Raw genomic sequence first — 12671 nt, forward strand, 5'->3', positions numbered from 1 at the left:
TACATACCACCTTTAGTAGTTCTGCAATTTCATATTTGAGTTCCTTCAGAACTCTTGGGTGAATACCATCTGGCCCTGGTGACTTATTACTGTTTAATTGATCAGTTTGTTCCAAAGCCTCCTCTATTGACTCCTTAGTCTGGGACACTGAAATGATAAAGTGCCTAGTACTATACTTTGTATTATTTTTAATAAGATGGTGGCAGTTTATGTTTCTGTCATATACTTTCAAAACAAACACCCTCTCAGGTCCCAGACATTCTTCACATCACTTTCTGCTCTGGCCTAGGCACCTTTCCAGCCTGCGTGTGTAAAGGGTAATGGATTCTGAGATCAGCTACAGAACCTGCTTCTTGCAGTCCTGCACTCAGGAGGCACTCCTTGTAATTCTCACTAATGAAGCATTTAAAAAGTGCAGAAGATGCAGGCTGATAGCTGCTTAGCACCAGGGGCTTGTAAGTGATGGAGCTCCTGGCCTGAAGAGACAAACGTATGGCACAACAGAGGGGCAGGACAGACTGATCTCCTACACAGTTTCTGCTCTACCTTGTAAATCGGGCTGCCAATGGATTCTCCAGTGAAGGCTGTCATGGAGGGGGTTACAACCTGTCTAGCTGTCAGCTGCCATGCTCATGTTTTTGAATGCTGTGATCAACATCTGTGGTGAAATGAAGGTAACACTCATCCAGGACTAGTGGGGCTCTTCGGCATTTATTTTAGAAACAGTGTGTGTGCTGCCCCCACGTGCATCTCCTGCCTCACCTCTCCCACTTTACCCTTTCCCTGACAATAATCCCCCCCAAAACACATTCAGACACCTTCCCCTCCCCAAATTCCTCCCACTAAAGACCCCAAGACAAAGTTTACAGGCAGGGTCCCAACACAGTATTCATTCAACAACATGGTCCTTTCAATGAGCGGTTGCTGTAGGAGAAAAGGAGCCACCATCAAGGACGCGGTGAGCAGCTTCAACGCAAAATGACTGGAAAAAGCAGTGGGGTGATGCCCAGGACTGAGTTCTGGATAAGAAGTGGGTGAAGGGGATGTGGGGTAAAGAGACATAACAAAGTGGGTGTAGGCCCCACACGGCTGTCCAGATAGATTCCCCAGTAAGCTATACTTTCACTCATTGTCACAATCTCTCTCCGTCTCTCTTCCTCTTCACTGTAAATTACCCTCTAGCCCTTCTACATGTTTAACCTCTTTTCCCCACACAAATAACAAAACAGAGAAAAACCCAAATTCCTGGAGCTCAGAGCCAACCGTGCATTTGAAACATATCAATACAGTAAACTCAGCGCCAGGACCAAGCTCTTGTGAACTCCAGTTCCTTCTTGAGGATCCTTCTAACCCAGGCAGTAAATCTCTCACCCTACCCTCACACAACCTGCCAGGGTGAAACTTACTGTGGCAATGGCTCTGCCCACCCGAACAGCTCCAAAATCATTGGGATCCAGGTACTTGCTGCTGTATAGGTAGAAACCAGAGCTGGCTGCTGCCAGAGAGACAAGTTTCAAGGCCCTTCTGGCCATGCTGGCGACCACTGCAGAGATACAAAACAGGAACCATCACCACTTGAGTGGAAGAAGGGAGTACATGAGGAACAATTCAGGCCAGCCTTGGCCCAAAATTCAAAGTCATCCAAGTGCTTCCTTCCAGAACTCATTTTTCAGGTTGATCAGCTGTCAAGTGAGCATGTGAAGGTCTGTTAGAGCAGAGGACTCTATTAGAACAGGCCTCATGGTTTCTATCTCTTGCTATGAGAGGAGAGTGTGGTCTAGTGCTTAGAGCAGGGGCCGTGGGAAACAAATCTTCCAAGTTTTAATCCCTGCTCTGCCACTGACTCAACACTAATGCTGTACTTTAGTTTCATAGTGATCAGTAGGCAGGTGCACAAGGAGCTCCGTTCCAAGCTCGTTATTATATTACAATAGTTGTCTAGTGCCTAGAGGCCACAAATCAAAGATCAGGGCTCCATTGTGCTAGACACTGTACATACACATAATGAAAAGATCGTCCCTAGCCCTAAAGGGTTTACAATCTAAGTATAAAACAAGAGACAACGGGAGCATAAAACAAACAGCAGGAGCACAAGGTAACAGTGAGTCAGTTATGATTAGTGTAATAAGCAGCAGTCACAGCACACCAGCTGCCTAGCCATTATCATGAGTTTTGTAGGCTTTAGTAGGTTTTAAAAGGGGATTTAAAGGAGGATAGTTACAGATTTTTACAGGGAGCTCCTCCCATGGTAGGAAGCACAAAGATGCCTGTTGGAAAATGTTCCAAATGGACAGGCAAGGCTGTCATTATTGATTGCGTGGAGGGGTGGAGGTCAATGTCTTAACAGATGGTAGGGTAGAGACATGCCATGAAGTGCCTTAAAGTCAAAACAAGTAGTTTGTGCTTAATGCCGTGGAAAAGGGGAGCTAGTGGAAGGAGGCAAAGAAGGGGGTGACCTGGTCAAAGCGACAAGCCAGGAAGATACCTGCCTTCTCATCATTTATGATCCCGCCTGAGGCAGTATGGTCCAATAGTTAGAATCTGAGACTGGTAGTCGTGATACCAGAGTCCTAGTCCTCGTTTTGCCTTTAGCTCAACGTATGATCTTGGGCAAACCTCTTAACTTCTCCCTCTCGGTTTCCCTATAAAATGGGGGAAACAATAATATACCTGTTTCCCTACTTTAAAGGGCTGTATTAACTACTTATGTTTGTAAAGTGCTTTGAACATGTACTGTATAAGTGCTATTATTATTAATTTAGGCATTTCAGGGTTGGGAAGTTTTGTTTTAATGCTAGGCTCTAACTAGATTTCCTCCCCCTCCCCAAAGGATTTCATGATGTGTTAGAAACTCTTTAACATTCTCTCTTACCTCTAACATGGTCCTTCCCTGCTTTATTAAATGTCACTTTTGATTATTCAAACCTGGAAAGTGTTTACAAATCCACTTTACTTTTTTCCCCTCATTCCATTGATGAAGTTTTTCTTTTTATATTTCATTTATCTTTGGCAATGGAATTAGGAGGGTCAGTTTCATTTTCTGTTTCTAATCAATTTCACTCCAGTTAAGAAAGCCTAAGGCTGCTGGTTTAGATATCCAGCAATTAAATGAAAGAAATTATCCACATTTCTTTTTTACTTCTGTCACAGATCACAGATCCTTGCACCTAGTTACAATCGCTTGTGAGTGCGCTCTTCCTAATAGCAGGCCTTGGGGCTCTACTTCACTCAAAGGGGAGTCCTATGACTATCACTCTTAGACTGGATCCCAGACTTCAGCATCCCTGTTTCACAGAGGAGCTCCTTCAGAAGAGTCAGTTTAGCTTGGTTCCCGCATGAATCGGGAACTTGGAAACTTTGGCCTGGATACACAAAGCAATCTAGGAGTTGCAATGTTGAACATCACAGAGCCTAACTTTCAGGTACCTAGAAAAAAGTCACAGAACAACCCTGCAATCCACAAAGCCCGAGTTAGGCATGTAGGCTTCCTGTATAATGAATGGGGAAAGTTAGATGCCTTAGAATTAAATTCATAAAAGCAAGCATGCTAGGCGGGGAGCCATCTGAACTAGCCAATGGGAGATGCTGACAACGGAGGTGTGTGCTAAGCCCTGTTCCTCTCACACAGTTAGGCACTTATCTCTGTGATCCATGAACCTGGAGACAGGTGGTTAGGCACCTAAATGGTTTCTTGAGGGATGAGTTAGGCACCTTCCTTGCTCCACACAGAACAGCCAAAGGAGGTGGCAGGGGAAGAGAGAGAAAGACAGAGGGGGGAAAATCAAATCCCAGCTGAGTGCTTGGTAAATTGTTCCATTGGTTAATTACTCTCACTGGGCTGGTCCACACTAACCCCCCAGTTCGAACTAAGATACGCAACTTCAGCTACGTGAATAACATAGCTGAAGTCGAAGTATCTTAATTCGAACTATAAGGTACTTACCGCGGGTCCACACGCGGCAGGCAGGCGCCCCCGTCAATTCTGCATACTCCTCTCGCGGAGCAGGAGTACCGGTGTCGACGGAGAGCACTTCCGGGATCGATTTATCGCATCTAGACAAGATGCGATAAATCGATCTCAGAAGAGCGATTGCTTACCGCCGAACCCGGAGGTAAGTATAGACGTACCCACTGTTAAAGATTTATGCCCTATCTCCAAACTGAATTTCCCTAGCTTCAACTTCCAGCCATTGGATTGTGTGACACCTTTCTCGGCTCATTATTAAATATTTCTTCCCCATGCAGTAACTTACAGACTGTAATCAAGTTATCCCCTTAACCTTCTCTTTGTTCCACTAAACAGACTGAGTTCTTGAGTCATGTTTTCTAATCCTTTCATCCTTCTGGTGGTTCATCTCTGAACCATCTCCAATTTATCAACATTCTTCTTCAATTGTGGACACCAGAACTGGACACAGTATTCCAGCAGCAGCCATGCCAGCACCACATACAGAGGTAAAACAACTCTCCACTCCTACTCAAGCTTCCCCTGTTTATGCATCCAAGGATTGTATCAGCCCTTTTGGCCACAGCATAGCATTGGGACCTCATGTTCAGCTGATTATCCACCACCACACCCAAATCTTTTTCACAGTCACTGCTTCTCAGGATAGAGTCCTCCATTCTGTAAGTATGGCCTACATTCTTTGTCCCTAGATGTATGTATATACACATTTAGCTATATTAAAATGCATATTGTTTGTTTGCATTGAGCTTACCAAGCAATCCAAATCACTCTGTATTAGTGACTTGTTCTCACCAAAGTATGCAACTGTGGTCACCAGGCACAAACAATGGAGCACATCATATCTAAGTGTCCCCTTCGTCCTTTTGCTGGGGGCCTAAAGGACATTCACCAGGGCAATGTGCTGGCTATCAAATCTAGATATAAATTTGTAGTCATTGCTACCTACCCAAGCCATACAAAAAAAGACAACCACCTGTCCTCTTCATTATTTATCACTCCCTCAATTTTTGCGTCATCCGCAAACTTTATCAATGATGATCTTATGTTTTCTTCCAGGTAAAAATGTTAAACAGTACAAGGCCAAGAACAGATCTCTGCAGGACCACCCACTCAATGATGGTTTCCATTTACAATTACATTTTGAGACATATCAGCTAGCCAGTTTTTAATCCATTTAATGTGTGTCATGCTAATTTTACATTGTTCTAGTTTTTTAATCAAAATGCTGCACGGTACCATATCAAACACCTTATGGAAGTCTTAGTGTTGATGTAATATACTATTACCTTTATCAACCAAATTTATAACACCCTCAAAAATAAAAGATATCAAGTTAGTTTAACAGGATCTATTTCCCATAAATGCACGTGGCTTGGCATTCATTACACTATCCTCCTTTAATTCTTTATTAATCGAGCTCCATAGCGGCCACGCCATTATCTTGCCCAGGACCTCCACCCAGGGCCAGATTCTGCATGGGACCAGATCCGATAGGCTACCTTTAAGCATGCCTCCTAGATCAAGCCCCGCACATGAGTTAGGCATTCATCTGCCTATCTTCCCCCAATTTGTGGACCATTCTGGGGCTTAGGCAGGAGATAGGCATCAGGCTGCCTAGAGGGAGGCAGCAGTGTACATGCTCAGAGACAGCAACTTAGGTGCCTAGGGAACTTTCACCCTGAAAACTTAGGTGACAACACCTACAGCATTTCACAGGAGTTTTGTGGATTACAGTGGAGCCTAAACTGGGATTTAAATACCTAAATCCGGGATTTAGGTGCCTAAATCCCTTTGTATATTGGGGTCTTTGTAAATAGCAGGGAACACTTCATCCTTTTCAATACAAAGCATTATCGGTCAACAAAAACGGGTTAAAACAATAAAGGCCTACACAGCATGAATCTTACTTAACCTTCCTTCTTTGCAAGTTTTAGGTAACTGCCACCCAGCCAATATGCCCTTGAAGACAGGCCCTCACATTCTCTCAGCATTTCCTTATCAAAGCCCATCCAGTGTACCTTTGATCGTAGGTTCAGGCCAGGTAAAAATAAACTTGCAAGCCTGGTTGGAGCCAAGCAGGTGGGCATTTCCCAATTAATGATTCCCCCAGGATTCCCTTAAGGACCCTTGGTATTCTCTTTAGAAGCATCTTTATCTCTGCCATTGTTTCATCACCTGTTTGCTTCTCCTTAAAACAATCTCCTTTGATTTAACTTATTGCAGTCAAGCAGAATAATATCAAACAGATAAACTGAGACATATACACTTTTCATAGAAATATTATAGAAATGCCCCATGCTCTCCACAACTTCCAAAATATTTTATGAAATAGTTTTAATTAATAACATTTCTGGTCCTATTTTTTGGTAAATTTGAAGCCTAAATTACTTGGTAGTGTCTCCTTTTAACAAAGAAAAAAACCACTTCTGTCTGTTTTTGTTTTCTTACCTTTTTTATTATTAAGAACATTTATCTGAAGACAGGGATGTAGGTCCATCTGTTCCCACATCTTATTCCCACCTGAAGCCATATTCTGCAGTTGTGACATCACTGCTATTTCCATACCCACTAATTGGAACGTCACAAGCAGAGGATGGCAACTTTAGGTGGGAAATAAACAGCAGGAGCAGCTGAGCTCTTAAACAACAAAGATCCTGTTTTCATGCTAATATCTCTTAGTAATAAAAAGGAGGGGACTAAAATAACTCCAATGTAAGATATAGAAATAGAATTGGCAGACTCAATTGTAAATCAAGGTTTTCCATAATGTGTCAGTGAGTCTTTACCACGTAAATGAGCTATTGCAAAATCCCTAGGGGTATCTTAAAGACACTGTCAGCTGTGAAATATGCCTCTCAACGTAACTGCCTTTCATTATTAAGATCTTTGCTAATGAATCACCTGCTGCTCTTCCTCTGTAGACATGAACTGGCTTCTTTGACTTTCACTTGACTTAGTCCATGATGCAGCTTAAGTACCATGTGTGTCACTTACAACCAGACTGACCCGAACTCCCATATTCAATCATTTGACTTGTGTAACTATAGATCCTGCATTGTATGTGTGAAATAACTATGAGCCTGCTTGCAATAATAAACTAAATAAATAATTAATAAAATATTTAGCATCTTCGCATTTTGTTTTGTGTTCGTTTTCTTTTCATTGAATTTCATACTAGTGAAAGTTGCTGGATTGACTTGGAGACTGACAGTCTCCAATTAGTCAGCACACAGATACTGCACAGGCAGCAAAGGCATGTTTATTCACCAAAGTGTCTGAGCCTTGCCCCAGAGAGACATCACTTCTACACATGAAGGGGGAATTAAGTCTCTGACCCCTGCAATCCTTGGTCTCTCATCTGAGATAGGCAACAAAAAAAGCCAATGACGCTGGTGAGTTTTGTTTTGTGGAAACCCCTCAGAATTAGACGGACACCCATCATCCTGTGACAATTTTCATATGGGCCATTAAACAACCACCAGATGACGACGACTTTCAGTCACTACGGACCTCAACAAGATGCAGACTGGGGACCTAGTGTTTATTCACACCATTTCAGTGTTTGCAATAATATGAGCGAAAGGACTAAATGTTAAACTTATATATGGTTTAAATTGTTTATTTGTGACTGGACTTTCAAGAGGTCCTGAGCACCTGCAGCTGCCTATGAAGCCAATGAGTCTTGAGGTGCTGAACACTTCTGAAAATCCAGCCATTGATTTGTAATCTCAACTCAATTAAACTCTGTGGGAGGGCGCAGCTTTTAGATAAGCAACATGCAGAAATGAAAACCAGAGGCTGGCACTTTATGAGGACCCCTAGATCTTCCAGCCACAATCACAGCTCCAGCAGTTACCCGCACAGCAGTGAAAAGAAAGAGTCCAGAGAATTATAAACTTCTCCGGTGCCCTACACTACCAGGGAAGGAGAACTCAGGCAACCCGGCAGTAATTAAAATGGTAAGCGCCGTGCTGTGAGGTAACCCCTATTAGCAGTCTGCTGCAGGAGTCAGGGTCTCTGTGCCACCTGCGCTTCTTGTCTGGCTTTTAGCAGGACGGCCGAAGACGACCTTTTTTCCAGCGAGTAACACGGTGGGCAACCCAGTGAAACACATGAGACAGAGGCTCTGAGACCGACCCTACAATGAGGGCGCCTGCTTCCAAACAAGTGCCAGGGAGGAGACGATAACTGAGCCGATCAGGCGGGGACGGGGGGAGAGCAGAGGTTGGTAGATGTGGGGACCTAGTGTGGTGGGGCTGGGGGCGGAGAGAAGGCGGGGCTGCTTAGGGAAGTTGGCCGTGCCGAGAGGGGCACGCGGGGCGGGTGTGAGTGGAGGACCGGGAGAACTAGGCTGGGGTAGAGGCTGTCCGGGAGGGGGTGGGGGGTAGAGGCTGTCCGGAGGGGGCAGGCGGCTGGGCCAAGGGCACTGGGGAGATGGCGGCAGAGGCTGAGCCAGGGGGACTGAGAATCGGGGGTTGGAGTCAGGGCCGGACTCGCGCCGCCCGGCGACTGTGCGTTTCGGGGGTGTTAGCCCCAGCCCGGCACCTCCGAACCGGCCGGCTCCTGATTAGTTACACAACACTCTAAATTCCACGAGGCGCAGCCCCTCCCCGCCCTTCTCCGGATGACAGTGGGGGGGCCTTCCCCTCTCTCGCTCCAGGGACCACCCTCCCCGCAGCAGCTAAAGGGGGCCGGTCCACGTACTTACCGGCTTCCCGGCACCTCGATGCTTTTACCCGGAGAAAACAGAGACCTCCTCCCCGCATATGGTACGGCCTCGCCCCCGCACGGCATGCTGGAACTTGTAGTCCTGTGCTGGTCACAACCCCGTAGGCCCCAGGATGGGGAGAGCTCTAGAGAACTACAAGCGTTGGGCCCTAGGCGAGTTCACTGAAGAGATTGGGGGGGGGGAGAGTTGTCACGTGGGCACTGTTGCTGAGCGAGGCCGGCTCGAGCACTTGTTCGTCAGCCTGGATTCTGTATGGACCAGATTCTGAATACGTTCAGGAGCAATAAACTATGAGCAGTGGAAATTTGACCGATCGCAGCTCCCACTGACCACGGTTCGCCGTTCCAGGCCAATGGGGCCTGCGGGAAGTGGCGGCCAACACATCCCTTGGCCCACCCATGCCAAAGGTTGCTGATCCCTGCCATAGATAGATGGGAATGACCCTCAATTTCAGTGCTAGTATCTATCTGAAATGTATATGTGCACCATTTACTTCTTGGGGACTTCTGTGCCAAAAAACTAAAATTTCTGAGTACAATATTTAAAAAATTCTGAATATTTTATCTGTCAAAATAGCACAATATAATCATGCCAGTTTCAGTTATTTTGGTAATTTATTTTAAAATGCTTGTCAGCAAGTATGTCTGTAACAACATACACACAAAAGATTCAGGAAATGTTTTTGGGGTTGTTTTTGATTTTTTGTTTTGTTTACATGGATTCCTTACTAGGCATATTAATACAGAACTTTGAGTACCGGTAATTCATTTAAACTACAATACAGAAACATATTTCCCCCACCCCTCAGAAGCAGTCCAAAGGCTTAGGGGAGTCAGGGATAACGGAGGAGCTGAGGGAGAGGGAAGGAGCCTGGGAGTGAACCTAGAGGGTTGTTGAGTGTGTGTGGGAGAAGTATGGAACAGGGTTGTGGGGGGGATTGTTAAGGAGTTGGGGAGCCTCCCTCATGCAGACCCTGTCTGACACCTAGCTTCTCCCATTCAGTCAGGCACATCTACCCCTGTCCCCATGTGGCCCTGCACCCCCACTCCCATTCAGCCTTGGCTCAATGCTGTCACTCCACTAGCTCCTGAGACTGTGCCCCCCACAAGCCCTTCTGAACCTTACTCTGTGACACACACACACACCCCAGCAGCCCTGTGTGCCCTGCTCTGTCCATCCCATGCCTCCTCACATGGCCCCACTTTGAGGAACACAGTCTCTTCCCCCTCCCTCTCTGCCAGCTAGCTGCCCTCTCTTCTGATGCCACATCAGCCCCTGGTGGATGAAAGGTGTAATTTCAGTGCCTCTCCACCAGAGCCTATTTTCTGCAGACAGAAGAAATATGTGGGGGACATTAATTCTGCGCATGCACAGTGGCACAGAATTCCACCAGGAGAAAACTGTGCTCATCAATAACAATGAAACTGTTAACAACAAGGGAAAGATTATCAGGAGTGAGGGGAAAAGCTTTCTCTGCAGCTGGCCTTCAGCTAACAATTTCCTTATTGTGAGAAATAAGAATGATGACAAATCTTACCATATTCAAGAGTAAATGTAAAACTAAACTCTTCACCAAAGCCTTCCCAGAACAATGATGATGATGATAAACAGAAAAACAAAATAGCCTAAATACATGCTTGGGAACAGAGAACCAAAGAAGAGAATGTTAAAATCTTGATGAGTTAGCACAATTACTGTGAGGCATTCAGATGCTATGGTATAAATATCTAGATAGATAACCACCCACTGAAACATTTAATAGATATCATTCTCCAATAAAATATTTTTTAATTGGAAACCAGTGATAATCAATTCCATTTTCCAACCAGTGTCCCTGTAATGAAGATAAGATGGACTTCAATAACAGCTGTGTAATCCATAGTGGGAAATACAAGTATTCAGGATGAAGTTGAGGAGACAGCATTTAGAACTGATCCTACCAAAAACAAAGGTGACAAATCAATGTCAAGCAAAGATGTAAAAAAGCAGAATGAGACAAAAGAGGCCTTGATAATACAGTCCACATCTCTCAGAGATATTGTTTCAGGCTGTGTGCAGATTCAGGCAAACATCACTACATTGGCTGTACTCAGATCATATTTTCAAGGTTTCTTTTGCAGCTAAGAGAAGTAGAAACTTTTTCTTACATGAAATCTTAGATTCTGAAGCACAAAGTCTCAGCCTCCCGAAAAACCATACTGAAGCAAACTAGCCCAATTCAACTCCTATACCCAAGTAAGATTCCCGCTGGCCATCTTCTTTCCTAGATATGTTATTCTCAGGGTGAATATCATTTTCTCTAAGCTTCTGTGAGCAACTGTCAAGCAGGTGGCCCAGAAAACCTTCCTCTTGGGATCCCTGGTGGCAGGGCCGGCGCTTCCACTAGGCGACCTAGGCGGTTGCCTAGGGTGGCAGGATTTGGGGGGCGGCATTTTGCCGCCCTTGGCAGAAATTCGGCGGCCGGGGGGTCCTTCCGCTCAGGGTCTTCGGCGGAAATTCGGCGGCAGGTCCTTCACTCGCTCCGGGACCCGCCGCCAAAGTGCCCCGAAGACGCGGAGCGGAAGGACCCCCGCTGCCGAATTCTCAGAGGAGGAGCGCTGCCGCCTAGGGCTGCAAAAGCCCTGGCGCCGCTCCTGCCTGGTGGACAACAGACAATATACTGTTCATTTTCCTTAATGTTCAAAATATGATCAAGACTATATCTTGATTCTTGGACTCCTGTTACGCTCAGTCCCAATCTCTTTCTCAGTGTCCACGTCTACCCCCACACACACACATACACACACACACACACACACAAATAAATACGTGAGTGCAGTGAGGATTAATGGTGGAACATTGTCCCTGAGAAATTAAACACCACAGTCAGGAATGGCAGAGTTAAGGTTGATTGCTCTGATTGGTGTGAGTACAGAGGGCAGTTTTTGAGCTGAAAGGGGAGTGAGTGAGGCATCCCAGCATGGTGTTAGCCTAGCCTCTCTCTTCATTATATTTATAATAATGTTGACAAAGGTGAGCCCCGCAAGTTGGCAAGTGGTGTTAATATGGGACACAGAGCAAACAATGAGAAGAGAGATTTGGATCATGTAGGTAACTGTGAAAATAGGAGGGAAATTAGTGCAGACCAAATGTAAAATAATTAGTCAGCGTCACAATAGGAGACAATCCAGCGAATATGAGCTAAAGGTCTGCTACTACTGCTATTAGTGACTGGGAGTTTTGCCATTGGTTTTAGTGCAAACAAGATCATGACCTCAACTGAGCTCATTCCAGATCATTGATCAGGAATAGATTTTGGGGGTAACAACTGGGAAATCATTAATGCTACCAGCCTAGTGCTGCAGTAAAGAAGGCAACTCCCTACCCTCCGTCACCCTCCCGTCACAACTCCCTGCTGCTATACAAGATGCTAAACAGTAGCAGCCCTGACTACCAATCTTTCGCTCTAATCGTTAGATCAGTAGCCTTGGCACTGTTCCCATCAGAAGGGGTGGGGCATGTCAGCATCTGATTTCTATTGGTCTTCCCTCCAGAAACTAGGTGATATTACTTCAAAATAATCCTATTCTTACAGCACCCAGTTAAACAGCCTGAAGCTGGGACTGTGAGGGAGAAAGAACAAGACTTTTGTACCATAATGTCATGTGCCCAAGTGCACTAGGTAATTATGCAACCAAAGCTAAACCATTCTATATTTAGAATAAGCACCTAGTTAGAGTGGTCAGAGCCCTTTTGTGTGAGCCTACGCTGGGGTACACAAGAAAGAGCTTGTAAAAAGCAACAGAGGGTCCTGTGGCACCTTTGAGACTAACAGAAGTACTGGGAGCATAAGCTTTCGTGGGTAAGAACCTCACTTCTTCAGATGCAAGTAATGGAAATCTCCAGAGGCAGGTATATATCAGTGTGGAGATAACGAGGTTAGTTCAATCAGGGAGGGTGAGGTGCTCTGCTAGCAGTTGAGGTGTGAACACCAAG

General features: G+C 45.3%; 1 protein-coding gene across 3 annotated transcripts in view; it reads right to left on the reverse strand.

The window, feature by feature from the left end:
• The window catches only part of ADCK1 (aarF domain containing kinase 1), a 125256-nt gene extending 116427 nt beyond the window's left edge, over positions 1-8829 (reverse strand). Inside the window, exons 1-2 of one of the 3 annotated variants that reach the window (XM_034769260.1) lie at positions 8676-8827; positions 1407-1543 (exon numbers count right to left, since the gene is read on the reverse strand). In XM_034769260.1, the coding sequence (XP_034625151.1) occupies positions 1407-1543; positions 8676-8733 (195 nt within the window). In that variant the 5' untranslated portion in view covers positions 8734-8827. Of the gene's footprint in view, positions 1-1406; positions 1544-8675 lie in introns of all 3 variants that reach the window. The other 2 variants (XM_034769261.1, XM_034769262.1) reach the window with 2 other exon arrangements.
• Between the last annotated feature and the right edge of the window lie 3842 nt (positions 8830-12671).

Source organism: Trachemys scripta, chromosome 4, assembly GCF_013100865.1.
Source record: "Trachemys scripta elegans isolate TJP31775 chromosome 4, CAS_Tse_1.0, whole genome shotgun sequence".
NCBI lineage: Eukaryota > Metazoa > Chordata > Testudines > Emydidae > Trachemys > Trachemys scripta.